At 43.1% G+C, this 19682-nt stretch overlaps 1 protein-coding gene across 1 annotated transcript in view; it reads left to right on the top strand.

Annotated features, from left to right (window-relative positions):
- The first annotated feature begins 2373 nt into the window (after nt 1-2373).
- Nucleotides 2374-19682, top strand: part of WWTR1 (WW domain containing transcription regulator 1) — a 30709-nt gene continuing 13400 nt past the window's right edge. Inside the window, exons 1-2 of the mRNA XM_026045201.1 lie at nt 2374-2547; nt 16943-17177. Coding sequence (XP_025900986.1) covers nt 2374-2547; nt 16943-17177 — 409 coding nt within the window. The remainder of the gene's footprint in view (nt 2548-16942; nt 17178-19682) is intronic.

The following is a 19682-nucleotide window of genomic DNA, read 5'->3' as shown; positions in this document are numbered from 1 at the left end:
TCTTGTCCCTCAGATTTCCAGTGGAGTTCTTTCAGAGATGGAATGTGTCCACACAASAAGTATGCACAAAACAAATGGATATTTGACTCTTCATGAGAATAGCATTGTTATTTAGGATCTGCAAGTACTTCATTTGATAGAACTGGTTATAATTAACTAGGGTAGTTATTTTAGGCTACTGAAAAGAGACTTTGGGAAAGAGTATAAGCATCTTTAAAGATGCATGAAATAAATGAATAGGAGTACATTGTGAAGCATACCATTAGAAAAAATGTTTTATTTATCCCTTCATACCTTTGTGCTAAACAGAATGAATTTATATTGGACTTACTATGAGCATAAGATAAGGTAAAGCAAGCCTAAGGAAGGAAGGGGGGAGRTGTGTGCAGTGGTGTTGCTGTTGGGCCTTGCAGCAGCGGGGACGCTGCTGCTTGCTGTGCACGTGCAGCCCCCTGGACGGGCACGGGCACGTTACGGGGCTGGTCGCAATCACAGCACTGTTTGAGCATGAGGAGAACAATGACGTTTTCAGAATTTAGGTTGCTATATCACTTTAATATAAATTAATAAAAAGCAGAATGCTTCAATAGCTAGTTAATCTGAGCAATGTGATCTGCTAGCCCAATTTATCACCCAAATATAGCCATATACTTGTCTATCCCATTTAAGTCTCGTTTCACAACAGCAGTGCTGTTGTGGGCCTGTCTCGTTTCACAACAGCAGTGCTCCCCGTGTCTGCCTCTAAGAAATGGTGTTTTACCTAGAGGAAGCGCGTCCCTCCATCCCCGCTCCCCCAGATACAAAGGCACTTAGGTTGATTTTCCTGTCAAATAAGTGACAAAACTTGCCTGATTTAATTGCTTCCTTTATCTGGTGCAATGTACATATAATCAAAAACTTCTCAAAACAGCCACCATGTTCTGCTTTGTTTACATGCTCTTCTTTAGCAGTTACTGCACATCTTTCTTGTAATGGAGAAAATGAGATGTTTGGTGAGAATGTTACGTTAAGAGGTGGGAGAGAAATCTAATGTTCCCTGCAAGGCATGTAAAATGGGGTGTAATTAATACATGGGACACGGTCAGTTTCCATTTTGTGCTGCCTTTGCTGTACATACAATCATATGTTTGCATTTAGTTGAATAGTTTTGAGGCACTGTCTGGTTTGCTTTACTAAAAGGGTATCTTTTGCAGAGGATATTGTCTCATGAACGCTTCCTTTTTCTGTCAGGATGGTCTCTACCAGAACAATATTGTTCTCAGTCTTTTTTTTTTTTTTTTTTTATCTTGGAGAAACAAATGCCTGATTCATTTTTCTAGAAAAAAACAGGAAACTGAAAAGAATATAGACTGGAAAAGAAATTCATACTGTTACTCACCATTTAATTTATATAGTTAAAAAGTAAACTAAAAGTAACAATTTGACAGATACTATGAGGACATCACAGTTTTACTTTTCCTCGTATTATCTGAACCTTCTATTTAAGACCAATTTAAGATGAATTTGTAAGAAAAAATAAATATGAGAACCTTAAAATAAAGCCGTTTCAGCACTAACTGTGACCAAAGTAAAGATTTTGTGCTGCAAATAGGCAGTCTGCACCTTGGTGAGCTTGGTTGTCTGTCAGCACACAGAACTGCTGCTGCAGAAAAACTGAACTGAGTGGCACAGACTGCAGATTCTGAGCCCATTTACATTAAAGGCAATATAAAATAACTGGTGGTTCTTGTATTTGTGACAATATTTTAGTGCTCTAACTTAAGTGCTTTTTAAAGCAAGAAAAAATAATAAATGTAAATTTYTGTGAAAAGTGTTATTTATTTACTTATTTATTTTGACCATGTATGACTTACAGGCTTTTTGAAATGAAATTATGTGATCAATGAACGAAATGTTCCAGTTAATTTTGTGGACTGAAAGAAGTCTGCATATTAATAATGACATTGCTATGAATGACATACTGCACGGCTGTTTTAGCTATGAAACAGCTTAGTCCTAAATCCATATTCTCCTCAGTTTGGAGAAAAAATACAGGTTCTTTTGCAAGGTTTTTGTGCAGGTCTGCCCTCCCATCCTGCTGCCTGCTGGAGACGGCCACTGGCATCTTGCATATGCAAAAGTAGASGGACGGCATGCTGGAAGAAATGGAGAGTTAAAAAAGGAGTGCCACAGTAACCACTGCTCTTTATCTTTCTCCCTTAAAGCAAAATTATACAACCTCCAGCATTCCTGACTGTATAAAATCACGCTCCTGTGAGCCGTGCTAGGGCAAGTCCCCGTGGGTGTGTGCTCGGCATCGGTGTCCCGACGAAGCCCCAGGAACGTCAGGAAGGCCGGGGCGTTCTGGTGGCAGGGAGCAGCACTGCCGGCTGCATGGCCTCGAGGGTGACAGGGAGCAGCGCTGCCGTCGTGGCCGCGGCCACGGGAGCGCCGCTGGCCCCGCGCTGCCGGGCGCTCTCCGGCCGGGACCCCGGCGCCCAGGCTGTCGGCGCCACCGTGGGGCTCGGGAGCCCYGTGCTCCATTCTGAGCCCCAGGAGCTTCAAAGCGTCCGTGACGCATGAGCCGTGAGCACAGGCGTCCTGCAGGACCTGCCTCTGCTTCTAYGCCTGGTGCCAAGCGGAGGGAAGCGATCGACGTGGCGGCCTCTTGTCTCTGAACGGGCAGTGGACTTGGCCACTTACACACTGGGCTCTACTGAGGCTGGCCCTCCTTTCTATTCTTTTTTAGGCATGTACCAAGTAAAAAGAATGTCTTACAGTCTCAAATGTGTGGGGGGAAAGAATTTCCAGTGTATCACGAGCATCAAACACGATCGTAGGAGCAGATACTCCTAAATGGGAAGTACAGGTGTTTCCGTTAYTACATGACAGGGATTATTTTACTTACTGTAAAATAATTTTACTATCTGTTTTACAGTTTATAGCTGCTGTTTCAGTTTTGTTCATTCCATGTTTTCATGCTAAGTTATTGTTTAAAGAACCAATAACTCACGTGTGTCTATGAATTAWACAATTTTATGTAAATTGTGTATAAATAGAGATCTACCAAAGATCTCTGATTATAAGATGTATTTTATGTGGAGGCCAGCTGGTGATGCTGTTGTTGGTTATCTTGTTTCTCTCTGATTTGCATATTAATTTCATAATCTTAAAAAAAATACACCTTGTCTTTAGTGGTGCTAACAGAAATTAAGAGTAAAATAGGAGAGCTAGGTCATGCACGTAATTCCTATCAATAACCAGATGATTAGATGTTGCACTGGCGCGAGTCCGTGCTTGCCTTGATGTGCATAATATGGCCCTTCTCTCCCACACCACTTTTAAATTTATTTGTTTCTTGGTTGATCTGTTTTCTGCTGGACTTCCAGCATCACACTATGACACTCTCTTTTAATGCCCTTTCTTTTTTTTTGCCCTATAGTCGGTGTAATAAGTGCTTTTCTGTAGCTTTTGTTCAGCTAAGCCTCATTTCAAATTCTGGCCTTCTTTTAAAATGCTTGAACTGGGTGCAGCRAGTAGCAATGCAGAAATGTCACCCTGCCTCATCTGAGGTCAGTTAGCAGCTAGCAGACGTTATTTCTTTATTTTGGAAAGATTTCGTTTAGCCAAAGACTTAGTCTTTTAACCAGATCTTGCTTTTCGTGTTTTTGATGGCAAACAACCGTATATTCCAGCCCTTTGCAAACAGTGACTGTCTGGCAGGATTTCCTGGACACGCAGTGGTTAGAGGTTGCAGAAGGCCACTTTCTGAGCTCCGGTGATTCGAATGGTTGTTTGTGCTGCCTTTCCTTCCCTGGGAACTAATCAGCTCATTGTATGTAAGGTAGGGAAAAAAAATCCACATCCTAGTTAGTAACCTCCCTCACAAACAGTAAAGAAAAAAAATAATTGAAACAGGATACCGCCTGACCTCTGGGTACTGTAATGTTCTGAAGCGCGGGAGACAATATTTTGGAAGTCAGAGTTTTGTGAGAAACTCCTGAAAATGATACTTATAACCTGAGTCCCACTTTTTTTTTTTCAGTAGAGTGAGGTACTGAGGATCTCACAGCACGTAAACCATGAGGCAGAAGTTTTGTGAGCAGCACAAGACGGTAACTGGTGCTGGCTGAGAACAACTTTTTTTGCTCATTTTTTTTTTCTCTATGTTGACCTTTCAAAATTTAAGGCAAGGCAGTAATTAAACAAGTTAATCCACAGGAAAAACAAAAGAAAAAATGACCAATTTTAATTCATTTCCAGTAAGTCATTCATTGGAAAAGGTAGTGAGATGTTTCTCATGCTCATATGCAATGTAAAGGATGAACCTTTGACATTTTTACATGTTCTGAGGAAGCCCTAGATGGATAATTCCAGGATAGTAGAGAAGATAACTTTGCATTTTGCTGATGAGAAACAGGTTTTTGCCTGTTTTTCATAGGCAATTTCTCCAAGTCCTGAAAGTGAAGGTGTCTGCTGGATAACAGGAATCCTAATGGATTTCTTCATAGTCTTTGCAGAAGGAGAAAACTGCGGTTGCTCTATTTTCCATGGCAAGTGTCAGTTTTTGTTGTTCATTCGTTTATGCCACGGCCCTGCGCACGGCGTTGCCGCTGAGCGGCGTGGGGCCTCGCGAGAGGCCTCGACTTCCCTTGGCCGTGGGTGCAAAGCAGGCGCCCTGCGTCTCCTCACGCCCTCTCGTAGTTTGCTGATGAAACTTGGGAGTTTGTGGGCAGTCACAAACTCATTTTGACTGTTTTTTTTTGACTGTTTTGCCTCATTTAGTTACTTTTCTGTAACTAAAAATGTTTTCCTAAACACTGAGACATTATGCACGGAGGGTGAAATTTAGAATAATCCTACCTACTTTCTAACCACCATTGCTGTAGATCCCTATCCAAGTATGTATCCAAATGATTTTATTCACCTGAATATTTACATCTATGACCAGGAGGAACCTATGTGAATGAAGCTTTTTCCTAAACTCTATTTTTAATTTCTTATATTGTAACTAAATTTTAGGAGCAARTGGTTTTACAGAAGTGATTTTGGCAAACTAATTACAGTCTTACTGACAAGCTCTACATCTTGTTTGAAGGAATTATGAATGTTGGGCACTGAGGAAAAGCCAGCGGCTGCCACGACAACGGAGACCGACTATTTCAGGGCCTAGTTTGGCCCTGCGTGTCTGTGGCGGTGTTTGTGAACATCTTGGGATGGCTCCTCCAGCTGTCGCTGCTCCTCGGAGGGTCGCCCGGCRAGGCCTCGCTTTGCCCCGTGGGTGTTTTGCAGTGCTCATTTTCCAGTGGAGAATTGTCTGAGAAACGTGTTCCTCGAGGCTGTGTGTGTTATCATTTGGAAACTCTGACCAAGCAGAACAGGAAAAAAGGGAGCTTGTCATAGGAAAAAGTTAGAACAACTGCTGTGCGTTTGTGGAAAGAAATTCCAGGACTGTGGTAATGCTGTTTCACTGTGTTTTTAGGAAATGCTGATTCCTGGACAATGCCAGAAACAAAAGGTAGACTAGATGGAAGATGTGTCTGCTCTGGTTTTCAGAGCAGGAAGCAGTGGGTTTCTGCAACTGAAAACCTTTGCTAAGTAACACAAACATCAGAGTTTTATTGAGATTAATAATAATGAGTTCAACCTCATTAATCCTCTTGTCCGAAAGACACTAGAACTAGAGAAAAAAATCTGTGTCTTTGTGTACCTGCAAAATGTACAGTTCTCTGGAAACATTAATGGCCATTCTCTGATACAGTGAAAGCAAAACTTGCGATAAATATCTGGGATATGCAGGATATTTTAAAATGCAGGATACGTTAAAATAATTAATGTATGTACAATACCATAATTGTCTAGAAGTGCCAGCTGGGTAGAAAAATAATATTTATTAGATAGGGCTGCTTCTCCCTTTCCTGTTATAAAACAGTTCTGTTTTACATTCCCTTCATATAAATCCTGATTACTTAAAAATGTGTTAACTTTCAATGTTTTTCTTTTTCTAAATATAAAGAAAGCTTCACATCAAAACATGAGTATAGCCCTTTAGCCCAAGTGGAATAAATATATATTTTTTTTCATTTTTAACCTATGTAACAGTTTCATTAACAGTAAAATAACATTTTCTGTCCCTAACAAAGGAATATTTTGCTTTAAGATTTTTACATCAATCTCCAAATAAAATAAACATGAATATTTCATAGAATCATTGATATGTATCTTTGATTTCAGTGGTACAAACACTCATCAACCAAACAAATGCATTGGAGCAGTTGTATATATTAAAAATCCTGCAACAATGTTACATATAATAGTTTCATTCAGTACTCTCTATTCTTTCTCTTAAGAATTGGGATTTCATCCAAATTCTAAAGGTTAAGTTGTCAATAGAACTCAAAGGGTGTTTTGTTTCCATTTGTATAACTAGTTTAATGTTTTTAAGTCGGCAGCATATACTAACAATGGCGTCAGTCACTTAGGAGGAAGCTTAGCGGGACATTCTTAAAGTTCTCCCCACAGTAGCAAACACTGTTGAAACAAATTCAGGAAAAGAGCAACCCTTTTCACCAAAGAAGTTATTTTAATTAGAACTTAGCATAGGTTAATAAATATTCAAATTCTTAAGTAATGTTCCAGCTTCAAGATTAGAAATTACAATGGACATGCAATAGGAAAGCTATATTCATGGCTCAGTCAGTTAAGTAATTACACACACTGTGTCTCCTTGTTAAAGCTTCATGAAAATTTCATGAAATGTTATCAGTGTCTGACAAAACAAGTGCCATGAATGTTTTTAGCTAAATCTGTAAGTGAAAATACTGTACCTGAACCTTCTACAGAAATGAATGTTTGAGCTATTGACTGTTACTAATTTCTGCAGTTTCAAAAGAGAAGTGATTGAGAAATACTGTTTTTTAATATATTTCTGTGCTGCTAGAGATATTACAGAAGATAAAAATTTATTTCTTTCCAACTTTGAAGTAAAACAAATAGTGTAAGTCAGATCACTAGCATGCAGCTGTAAGTGTGCACTCTCCATGTGAATACTATGTATACAAACACTTTCTAAAACATTGCTAACATATTTTTGTTTGGAATGAAGCAAGTTTTTTGCTTTCCTGATTATGTCAGTAGTTAATTAAAATACTGAACTTAAAAAATATTATTTAACAGCTGTWGTGGCTGCCTACCCCCATTTTTTCAGTGATATAAATAGGGGCCACCCGGAGCGCTTTGCAGCAGCTGGAAATGTGGGCTTGTGGGATGCTGGAGGAAGTGCCAGTGAGTGCTTTGGGAATGCCCTAAGAATAGACAAAACCTGTTCCTTTAGGAAAGAGGAGCTGTAAAGTTGGTTACAGTAAGAAGTTCATGTAGCATTTTAGTGTGCATGTCAGTAGAACATTTTCATCTGCCTCTCCCATTCTCTCCTCCTCTTTCAGAAATGCCCAGATCTCAAGTGAGTATGAAATAGGCTGAGCCTAGCRCTGCTGTTTCCTCGCTGACCGCGCAGCAGCTGTGGATGCTGCTGGTGCTGCCCACCCGCTCCCTTCTGCCTCTCCGAGCCCTMTTTGGCCTTGGGTTTTGGAGAGCAGTCGCTGTGGTCACGGGCTGCCCCGAGCCGCAGAGCGCTGCGGGGCTGCCCTGCTCCGGCTCGGCAAGCGGCTCAGCCCATCCTGTCCGGGTCCTGCTGCTTCCGACGCCGGTGTCGGCCGGGAGTCGCTCGGGCCCTGCCGCGGCACCGTGGGCCTGCGTGCGTGGGCCCCTTCTGCGATTGCCGCCTGCTCATGCCTCCGAGCCCAGCGCGGGGCTGCTGGCGGCCTTGCGCTGCCCAGCGCGCTTCTGCGCCCGCAGCTCCCAGCCTCCGTTTCATGCACAGCTCCAGGTCTCCGTTTCATGCACAACTCCCAGTCTCAGTGTCATTCCCAGCAGGGAACGTGTGTAGCAAGGAGAGGCAGAGGCTCGAAGAGCTGCTGTCTGCGTTGCTGCTCAGCCTGGCCACCTTGGCAGGGCCCGGCGCTGCGACCGTGTCCCCGGGCACGCGCGGCTCCGACGCGACCCTCGCCCCGCGTCTGCTGCAGTTCGGCAGGTAGCTCTCCTTGGCTGTGGCTCCGTCTGTCCTTGTTGATGGCACAGGTGAACAGACACAGACCACCTCGTGGAGCCGTTCCTAGAACACCGTGTCATCTGCAGCGAGGGCAGAGGGATTGGGCCTGTAGGAAGTGATGGAGACTCAGGGCGCTGTGCGCTKTGCCCTGTGGACATGGTTTGTAATTAGGCTTGTAATTAGGCAAGGTTTATGTGAACTCATCAGAAAAAGGGTTGAAAAGTTTGTAAAGGAGAGAAATGAAATATCTAGATAGCAAATTATGATTAGGAATGAAAAATAAGTAACAAAAGTGCAAGTAAGGAAAATGCTGTAGTCTAGGCAACAATTTTACAATTTGGTATCATTTAGCTGTGTGTCTTTTTACTTCATTTGAAAAACAAGTTCTGGTTAATATGTATGTATTTTTGCTCTTACTAAAGATWTTCTCCCACCTGTCATAAGGACCTAAAAATCTGATGAAAAGAACACCCATTTTCCTATCTCTAGCACTGCCACCTCCATAGCAGTGAGAATCACTGGGGAATCTAAGTGAAGAAAACTGACAGTTTTATCATTCTCCTGTTTCTCACATTGCAATTGAACATTGTACCTGGTAGATGCTAGAATGAAATATAATGCTTAGACTGAAGTTGGGACTCTTCATCTCGCCACCGCTCTTGTCACGTTTCTTTATTTTGTTCTGAAAGTAAAATCTTCCATTGCAGATGACAATATTGTAGCAGGTTAATTATATATTAAGCTACTAGATATGCCAGTAGGAGGGTGATGTTAGGACTTGGTGCTCTAGCCATTGTGATGCCTCTTGTGTTTTCTTACTAGTGTTAATCACAAATGTTCCAAATTCACTTTTTAAAAATTATTTTTCACTAAACAGTAAATCATTTGCCCTGTCAGGCTTATCAGGATGGCAGCAGTAGTTGAGGTGCATCCTCCAGCCCTGAAGGTTTCCCTTTTGCTGCTGGATCCCTCATGCTAGGGGTTACTGCACTGTTGTGCAGTTTGGATCCAGCTTTACCAGAAATTGCACGGTAGCACATGAGCAAGCTCACCAAAGAGGCTGGGATTTGGTGGCCCAATTTTCCTAAATCTAAAAATGCAACTGTCCAGCTTTATAAAAGTGTGCTTGCCACATCACACACCGCCAGAGCCCTTCATATGGAGTCTCACTTGTGACAGAGCTTCCTTTTTTCCTCCCCTTTTTACGTGCACAGAACAGAGGGGGAGAGAAAAAAAACTTGGGCACTGATGTGGCTGTGCTGGTGGAATGGAGACAGATTTCCCAGCGCATATTGACATGGGGCGGACAGAAGCGGGTGGAGGGTGTCCCCGGGCTCTGAGCTGGGAGCGGGTGGCTGGGTGTCCCCAGGGCAGTGAGCTGGAAGCGGTGGCAGGTGTCCCCGGGCTCTGAGCTGGGAGCGGGCAGCCGGGTGTCCCTGGGGCTCTGAGCTGGAAGTGGTGGCGGGTGTCCCCGGGCTCTGAGCTGGGAGCGGGCAGCCGGGTGTCCCTGGGGCTCTGAGCTGGAAGTGGTGGCGGGTGTCCCCGGGCTCTGAGCTGGGAGCGGGCAGCCGGGTGTCCCCGGGGCTCTGAGCTGCCCCCTCGGGCGCAGCAGCGAGTCAGGACGTGTGGGCTGCTGGTGCTGGTGAGTCAGGAGCTTCCCCTGCCCCGCAGGGCGGTGGCGCTTTCATGTGGCTCCCTCTCCACCCCCCTTTCCTCTTCCTCCTGGGACAAGGCCCTGATAAAGGCCCCGATAAGGGCCCCAGACAAGTACGGCCGCATTGGCCAAACTGAAAGTCACCTCCGGTGAGAGCACCCTTACGGAATAACAGATTTCCAGTCAGTGCCTTTCTCCTCTGTTCCCCTTCAGCTTTTTAGGCGAAGGGGAAGGATCTGGATTTCCTACTGCTAGAAAAGGATATGGTCCCGGGACAGGAACCACTGAGGTGCATTTATCATTGGGCTGAGCACCAACAGAAAGGGATCTCCCATGCCGCTGCTTGCTGGCTTGCACTGACCCCTGGCAAGGCTGCCGTGCAAGGCAGGGATCAGAGCCCGGCAGCTAAAAATGCCGCGTGCAGCCATAGCTCAGGTGGGGAGAACCAGCCGCTCAAAGCGGGAGGCAGACACCCAGCCAGGAGACAATTAACAAAAGCCCTGGGTAAGGCAGGTGGAAGAGAAGCATCAAGTCTATCGAGGGGTTATTTACATCTCCAGCCTCGCTTCAAACTGTTAGGATGCTGGGCGACTCCAGGACACCTTTTACTGCTTAGGGAGCTTGCGCGCTGTGTGACGTGGGCGTGAGTGCCATGGCTTGGCTTGGGCAGCTCCAGGGCAGCATTTGTAATGACATGTTCTGTGTGATGGTCTTGTGCACCTCTGCTATCCCTGAAGCTGCAAATACTTCAATTTCCCTGACTGAAGCAGGAACAGTGTTAGCCCCCAGCTAAACACTGAAGGGAATCCTATTTTCAAAACTTTTTCTGTACTTATAATGACTTCCCTTAGTATCATGGATGATGGGAGGGGAAAAAAGTTGAAATGAATCTGTCTCTTCTTTCCCCTCTTGCTTGTTCATGAAGACCTGGTTGTGGGTCAGCTGTGGCATTAGGGTTTGTCAGAACCGTAGATGCAAAGGTTACTTCCGAGAAACCTGAAAGTCAGAGTTTGCACATGTGTTTTGGAGCTGCTTTACCATATATTTGAATACTATATCTGCTTAAATCTCCCAGTATGAGAGTCTGAAAAAAAAAAAAAAGAAAAAAAAAAAGAACTCTTACAGAGTTAACAACTTTTCTAGACAGCAGTTACTCCCGCTACTTATGGTGAATCTTCAGTGTATGATTAGCCAAGATGTCCTCAGTTTTGTGACAGCTGCTCCTTGGATTTCTGTACATCCAACAGTCATTTGCCTACAAAAATTATAGCCAAGATATTTCACTAATTATCTCTCAAATTGTTAGTCTGACTTTTTGGATAATGTGTGTTGGTGATGAACAGAAAACATTGTGCAATAATCAGTAATTTTGCAGCTTTCTGATAAAATTAATCTTTCTGTCAACTGTTCTGGTACTGGGTTTCAGATTCATTTTTGTTTGAACAATCAGTATATAATACCTGTTGCAGAAAGCATTTAAATGTGGTCAGTATTTCATTCATACATGCCTTTAAACAAAATTTGTATTATTGTTCCATTTCATATTCTCCTCTACCCTTTCCTTTTATGGAAAAAAACAAAAGTAAACATGTCAAGGAAAATATTTAAATCCTATTTGAAACTACTGGGCTATTGGAGTATTGGAGCTGTTGGAACTATTTTATGAAAAACTTTCAAAAGCTATCTTTTTCTTAGGATTTATGAAAAATAAATGTTAAAAGCATTTGGAAGAACTTAGTATTTTCTATTATAGCTTGTTTCAACAAGGTGAAAAATTCTACATTTTACAACAGCAATACCGCTGTTAGTACTGAATGGTATAAAATTAAGTATTAAATTAGGTGTGGTTTGGCAGGATACATTCCCAAMTAGAGCTCCTATACCACAGGTAAGTGTATTCAGTGATTTCTAACAAGGCAGTTCCATGGATAAGCCAGGTAAAACTCTCCTTTAGTCGGGGCCTCAGGGGCCACCTAGCCCAGGGTTTAATTCAATATTTAACCTGTTTCTCTCCATAATTCTGCAGGTTAAATACTTGACCTTTGGCCAGTGCAAAGCTTAGATGCTGCAAGCAGAAATCCTGTTGTCTTCTGAGCTTGAACCTTCCAGTAATTGAGCTCAGCCCAAGGCGTGACTGGAGTTTGTGTTGTTGGCCTTTGTCTGAAGCTTTGTTTTCCATTTCATTGTTACGAGCTGTGTGATATAGCCAAGAAAAATGTCCTTTGGGGAATAGAAATAAAACAAGGACGAGATGGACTGATACAGTCCAGGATAAGAGTATTTGGGGGCTCTCAGCATATTCTTTTGTGTACAAATACTTATCCCAGAGTTGAAGCATTTAAATGGCCATAATTACATGAAATTTCACTTGTAGACATGAAATGACTTTTCCAAGACTGACATGAGCAGCAGTGAAGGGTTTGGTGCCACCTGTGATCTTGCCCATGGCCCTCAGAGCTTGGTCCCCTCTCCCTCTAGAGGGAGGAAGACTTGGGTATTGGCTGCATGAGAGGAAGGCAGAGAGCTCCCCAGGGCTCCCCAGGGCCGCCCGGCAGCGCCCACGGGGCCTCGCGCTGCTCCTGGCCACACGAGGTGACGGCCTCCGCCAGGGCTTCCGCCAGGGCCTCCACAGGGGCCCCGCAGCACCGACCCACCAGCCTGCACAGCAGCCCCTTCCCACTGACCGTCCCAGCCATGGGTGTGCATCCAGCCCGAGTTCGAGCGGGGTACTCTGCATTTTGGTGAAGCTCAGTGTTTTACCTGCTGGCATTATGGAAAAGAGGTTGTTCTGCATCGAGTTTGGTCAGCTCTGATGGCCAGGAGGCTGTAAGAACCATAGGAATCCTAATTTCTATAACTTCTGTAATGTCTTTGCATGAATAAAAAGACGCTGGACCAAATGCTGCTGCTCTAGTTTAACTAGTCATTTCAAGGGGGAATAGGCCAATACCTGTTTCTGCAGGGAGTTAATCTAACCTTTAAAAGCTCCCAGTGCCTAAAGGAGGAAGGTTTATATAAACAATGCAAATATTGAGGCAGGGAGAAAAAGCCTTTCAGGACTGTAATCAAACGCTTCAGTTTAAAATCTTAGCGCTAATTTTAAAGTATTGTTGCTTTTGCACATCTAGTATCTGAAGTTGTTAAATAGGCATTGTCTGATCTGTAGCAGCTCTTTTTTTAAGAACTAGATAAAAGCAGATGGGCTTTGTGGTCATCACAATGAATTCTAGTAACAACCAGCCATTACTTGATCCTGAATCACAATATCAATGGCATTTTTGAGGGCTGTGTTTCAGACGCTCTGTCTGCATGTTTTTAATGAAGAAGCTATGTTTGTGCATTGCCAGGATGGCACCAGCAAGGGCAAGCAAGGGCACTCGTGGCTCCTGGCTATAGCTGCTGAGAACTTACCATGTTTACACAGAGAATTCCTGTGGGCTTTTTTATGCAGTTGGAGAGTTGAAGATCTCTGATCCTTACATTTTTTGATCAAATTTTCAATTCTTCTGTCAGTTCAGAAGCTCTGCCAAATGTCTGCCATGGCCCTTCTTCTCACATGTGTAATTACAGTACTGATCATTTTCTATATAAAAAGAGAAAAAGCGAGCTTGAACAAAAGCRGCATTAGTTTTCAGCTGCAGTTTCATGGCTGGTTGCTTTGCATGACAATCTACACAACATTTTTATCCTTTCTTACAAGCACTTATATGTGAGATTGGAGAGCACTTCTAAGAGGCTCTCCGATCTTACTAAAACTTGATTTAATAAAGTTGATTTGCATCTTTCATTTCAAATGAATAAGGGGGGAATCTGCAGGCTGTGATGATTTTTGTTCAGGACAGTAGTGATGCACTGTAGGAAGGCATGAGCTTAGGAAGCAATTCCTTGTTTACTGACACTAGATGATGTGTCTCTCCGTGTTCTGTGCTGGCTTAGTACTGACTGCCTCGCTGCGTCGGTGGCCAGGAAAAGGCACATAGTTCAGAGAAGGAAAATGACGGAGCCCGTCCACATAATCCTCTGTAGGCACGACATTTTCAGTGGGCATATTTTAAATAACATGAAAGGGGTGGAGAATTGGCTCATGATACAACGTGGAAAAAAACTCCTTTACAGAACCACAGCTCCTTTCATCCTAATTTGGTGATCAGAAACCAAGTGTTTCAGCAGGGAGTGTTATGACAAATGTGTTTCCCAAAAAATAACTATTGCTTGACTCCATGGCATTTAAAGTATACTGAGGATAATATTAAAATAGCAGTGTTCATAGAAAGATTTTGTAGAGTCACTATTTAGACAATCTTTTGCTGAAATAATGGAAATGTTTGCTCCAACTACATAATTTATGTTATTGAATAACGTTTATAATGACTTATGCTAATGAAGTCCTGTATCTTCTCCTTTTCTAGAGATATGCTGCATATATATGGTCTGATTTTGTGTAGTTTCAATGAAGTAAACCTAATGACACAGAATTAAAAGTACAAGATAAAAAAAACATAAACTATTTCTAACAGCACCCAAGCTCTCCTTTCTTTCCTGATTATCTGCTATGCTGTGAAGCTGTGGAAATGTGGAAGGGTCTGATCTGCCTCCCGTTGGCATCTGTGGCAAAGTCCCCGGTAACTTCAGTGGTTCGTGATCAAGGCTGAAATGAGGAATTCCGTGTTAACTATTTGTTATTTTAACTGTCCAAGTTAACTATTTGCTGCTGTTTACTCAGAATAGCAAATTACTTTTCATTTGTCTCTGTATTTTTGCATATCGTAATAACTGTATTGAATTATTTAGATTTAGATTGCTTAAAACTTTCATATTTCAATTCTTACATGTAACGAAGTAGCAAATACAAATAAAACAAGGAAGGCAGCAAAGCAGTGGCTGTCGGTGCGCGCTGTGGTGGGCCGCACGCTTGCTGGTTTGAGGAGCCTCCTGTGAGGCGTGTTTGCGGGGCAGGGGTTTCAGCTCTGGGTGCCCAGGAGGTCATGGCCATTCCTCGTGCTGGCAGGTCCATCTGCGCATGTCCCGGCTCCACGTGCCATGGGCGGGCGCTGCGGTAGCCTCGGCAGCGCTGTTGCTGTAAGACCGCGGCAGCGGGGCCATGGTTGGGTGCCCTGCATGGCGGCGGCCGTGGCCTGGGCCTGGGTCCCTTCTCCTTCCCCAAGAGCGCCGAGCTCCAGCGCGTTCTCTGGCGCCTTCGTGGCGCCTGTGACAGCTGGGCCGGTGCACCAAGGCTTTGCAAGGAACCCAAAGGTGCCTTTGGTGCTGGGGACGCTGTCGTGGCCGCGCTGGCCCGTCAGGGGAACGGCGCCCGTGCGCTGGCCACGGCTGTGGCCTCAGCACTGCGCTCATGCGCGTCCCGCGAGGGCCTTGCGCCTGCTCCGAGGTGGCCCGTCGGGTAACTTGTCTCTGTGAAGCTAAACAGAAACTGCTGGTTAATCGCTTAGGTGGTTTCACTTTTAAAACTTGTCAGAACAACTAAAATGTGGATCAAGAGCCTTTTTGTACATATGAGTAACAATTCAAAAATTCCAAACATGTGCATAGGAAGAATGTCCAGATCTTCAGTGCAAACTCGCCGTGCTTGGCTCCCTGTGTGTGCAGCACTCACCTGAGCGAGGAAAAGGATGATCGTATTTCCTTGCCTTTCGGTGCCCGTGAAATGTGGGAGTGGTAATGCTGAAAGAACTGAGATAACAAAAGTGAATATTAAAGTTGGCCATTTTGGTTTTCTAACGTGTTTTTGTTAAGAGCACTTCCTGCTCTTGCGCACTGCACATAATTGGCAGCCACAGTCTAAGGTTTCAGATTCGTAGTCAGAGTGAAGGACACGTTCAGACAAGCTATGGGTTGCCTAATACAACTGACTTCATAAATACTTTGACCTGTGCTTCACACTTTCCTAACAGGAATTTATGCTTTCATTTTCTAGAGATGAACCTTAGAGGAAAAAAATAATTATTGAAATTTTTATATTTTGCATAAATTTTAAAGGTTTGTAAAAATTGTTTTGAAGTGAAAAACCTGTTCCCATAAATCTTCATGGAGGCAGTGTTTAATTAACCACTAAAGCTTATGTTTAAAAACATTTTTCTTACTACTTTGGGAATAACTTTTTCTAATATAGGTTTCTATCCCAAAATTCATGCCCTTTGATGTAGAATTACAGCTTTCTTTCAGTTAGAATACCACAGAACAAAGCAATGGAGTTTCAAATAAAAATCTCATTTAAGCACAAACTGGACTTGGAGAGAGCATTGCCCTAATGCTATAACAGCATCTTTAATTCAGAGTGCCGCTCTGCACCTAATTTTAAAGAGAAAAATGAAAAAAAAAAAAACAAGAAAAATTTACAGTGAAGGGACAGTGAAAATATTTGATGCTGGGGAGAAGAAGAGGTAGGTGACTTCATTGCTAATGATAACATGAATGAAGAGCTCTAGGAGTGATGAAGAAGGGAAGTGATTTAGCTGCTCTACGCTTGACTTTACACAGGTGTAGAAGAGAAAGCGTGATCTTCCTTTGCAATTTGGAGAGTGTACATTGAGTGCAAAATACTAGAAACAGAAAATGGACATGGAGCAGTGCCACTGTTTTCCTTTCTTTAGAAAATACCTCTTGTTTTCATCCTGCTTGCGATTCCTGTTATTTTCACTGATGTTAGAGGTTGCCTTCAAAGAGTTTGGACACGGTAGTGCTGCAGCAGGTTGAAACCTGCTTGTTACCAGCTGGGTTGGAGACGTGAGGTGGCGGTGGCGGTAGTGGCAGTGCCCACATGGGTGGGAGAAGTGGGGAGTTTGAGTTCAGTAACAAATTTCCAGGCTCTGTTCTGCACCTTCTGGCAATGGGAGTGTTGCTGATCTTCTTGGAAAAGGCAAAGCCAGAGCGGCCCAATAAAACCAAGAAAAACACCTCTTTTGTCGAGACAGTCTGCCCCAGCCAAATGACTGTATTTTGCTGCATGAGGAGTGGGCATAAGCTTGACTGTATAGAGAAAGGCTGGTAAAATATGAGTAAACAGATTTCAATAATGAACTATGTGGATGATGAATGTGTAAAAGTAATCAGGAATAATGCATAAGGAGGTAAAATGGCAAGAGACAAAAGCACAGAAGGAAAGAAATTGTTAAAAGATGAAATCAGTGACAAGAAAATAGATTATTTTAAGTGGATTAGGGTTAGATGGGAGGTTATAAAATAAGAAAAACAACTGGGTCTTCTGTGGCCCTGTGCCTAGCCATGCATATACATATAGCTGGGTGTTTTCTGCTAATCTTGTGTTTTATCTTTCCTTTCTTAGTCATATAGAAAAAATTACAACATGGCAAGATCCTCGAAAAACTATGAACCAGCCGCTGAATCACATGAGCCACCATCCTGCAGCTACTTCCACACCGATGCCCCAGAGGTCCATGGCGATGTCCCAGCCAAACCTGGGTGAGTTCTGGATGACATCTCTCTGGTGAAAATACAAAAATAGAAGAGACACTTTTCATTAAATAAATGTATGTTGTTAGATTTGTTGGCAAAAGTAACTTTTGCTTCAGAAACAGTAGCTCTGATTCCGTTGTCAAGCCAAACAGCATGTTCTGCACTTCCTTTTTTTTTTTTTTTTTTTTTTTTTTTTTAATTTTGTCCCTCAGTAGAGTTGGCAGCAAGAGAACTGGCACTGTTTGAGGTAAAGTTCTCAAAATCTTATGCATTTTATTTAGGAGCGTCAGTGACAAATTTTTGCCATAGCATTGGATATAGAATAATAACCTCTTCCTGTGTGTTTCCATTCAGATTGGCTCTWAGGCTCCCTCAAGCCTCAATGCTTTTCTCAGCACTCACTATGCAAAGTGCTGCTCAGGGAATCTGTCTGCAGCCATTTCTGTATGTGTTTGGGTCAGAGGTGGAAGCTGTTCCTTTTTTTATTTTTTTTCATAATTAGTTTCTGCACTGTAAGCTACTCTATTTTAGCATAGACTTACTGTAGAAAAATCTATTTTATAGTATGAATTACCTGAAGAATTCCTCTAAATGGAATGATTTATTCAGTGTTCCTGTTCTGCACTTCATGCTTAGCTTTAAGCATCTACTAACATTCATGTGAATGTTAGTAGATAGGATAGGAGCCTTAGTGGGGGGGAAAAAAGAAAAAGAAGTCATAAGTAGAAGAAAACATTCTCATATACTCATATACAGTTGAAGGCAAATTTCTTTCACTTCTGCAGTTCAATTTCTAGCAGTTTTAATTTTTCTACATTTGAAGAAAATGATTCTCATCACATACCAAGAAAACCTCAGTAAACTTCTGTCTATCAGTGGTGAAAGTACCAGTGGTGCAGCCGTATGAAACAGCCAGTTAATTTTGTCTTGAGTTTACTGAACGCCCTGAGCATCCCCGGGGCGCAGCACGGCCCTTCCTCTCGCCTGGTCCCTGCCAGCGCCTTGCTCGAGGCTGCTGCCGGCTGCGCCCGAGGGCGCCCAGCGGGAGCAGGAGCCTCGTGCACAGGCGCTGCAGCAGGAGCCGCGCGGGCGCCCAGCGCTCGTGGTGCTTCGGGTGTCACCCGCTGTGCCAGGGCCAGCAAATGCTCTGCGCGTGCTGTGCACACCATGGCTGCGCTGGGGCGGCCTCCTTGTGGCAATGCTGAGGAAATATGGAGGTAAGGAATAGCAGTAGGATGCTTTCATCCAGTGCAATTAAAAAAAAAGAAAAACAGAGAAAATCCCAAAAATCTGGGTGGTATGTTTTTTCCCCACATTTGTGAGTGGAGGTGAATGAAAGCCCACTCCTATACTGAAATATTTGTACAGTGAAACTCAAAGGAGGTCTTTTTTGTTTCTTTGTTTTCACAATACAAAGGACTAGAAATGGAAACCAATAATACTCTTAGGGTTTCAGTTTGAGTCTCTTCTGGAAGGGACTTTGTGTGCTCAGAGGGACATTTCCACAGACTTCAAAATGTAGCACATCAAATACAGAATATATTTCATTAAGTACCTCTCATATTTATAGATGATGCACCATTTTTTTTTCCTTATATATTTACACAGCCCTTAGTGCAGTGGGATCTCACCTCCGACAGAATCTCCTAAACACTAATGTACTACAAGTGATACATAAAGATTTCCACTGTGTCCATGTTTACTTAATCAAGAACTACTTCATCAACATAGTTGAACATATTGGTAACTCCATGTGGTTTTATTGTCCTTCTGAAGGTATTCTGTGCTGTGACACTTCCTTGGCAAATCTGCTATCACAGTAGGGTTAGTGTTCAGCACTCTTTTATTAAATTCAGCATCACAGTTCCTCATTTTCCAGTCTATCTGAATGGCCATCCTGAATGGGAATATCATTTTATTACAAAAATGATGTATTTAATAATCATTTAATTAATTTAATAATTTAATAATTTAATAAATTATTATTTCATAATAAAAAATCATTTTATTATGAAAAAAAAAGGAATTTAATGTAGAAGGTKTTCATAGGTGAAGAAATTACAAGATGGTGGTAATCTGAGCAGGTTGCAGATGCCTGCGAACACTTCATGTGCCAGTTTAAACAACATGTGAGCACAGTAAGTTAGACTGGCTCTGTTCTTCAGCTGCCTTGGCCGAAAGGAGGGGCTGCACCGTCCCGGGCAGCCGTGACACTGCTGGCGCCGCGCCGGCCCCGCTGGCCCGGGAACCCCACGGGGCTGTGCCAGCGCCCTGCAGACGGCGCACGAGACGTGGAAGCGCATGGCTAGTTAAACCTTCCTTCTGGATGGCTCTGCTTCTTAACCTTTTAGCAAATGAAGACTATGGCTCTGGCTGTTGCCTTAGCATTTTTCAGTACTGTAAGAATTGGGGGGGGGGGGGGGGGTAAAGAGGTTTTCTTTTGAACACATGCCACCTACAAGAGAGGGATTTAAGTATTCCAGGTCTGAATTCTAGTCTGCATTTTCAATT

The sequence above is a fragment of the Nothoprocta perdicaria genome, unplaced genomic scaffold (genome assembly GCF_003342845.1).
Source record: "Nothoprocta perdicaria isolate Ctin4 unplaced genomic scaffold, notPer1 scaffold_4, whole genome shotgun sequence".
Taxonomy (NCBI): domain Eukaryota; kingdom Metazoa; phylum Chordata; class Aves; order Tinamiformes; family Tinamidae; genus Nothoprocta; species Nothoprocta perdicaria.
Note: the sequence above shows the minus strand (reverse complement) of the source record. Positions and strands in the feature narration are given on the sequence as shown.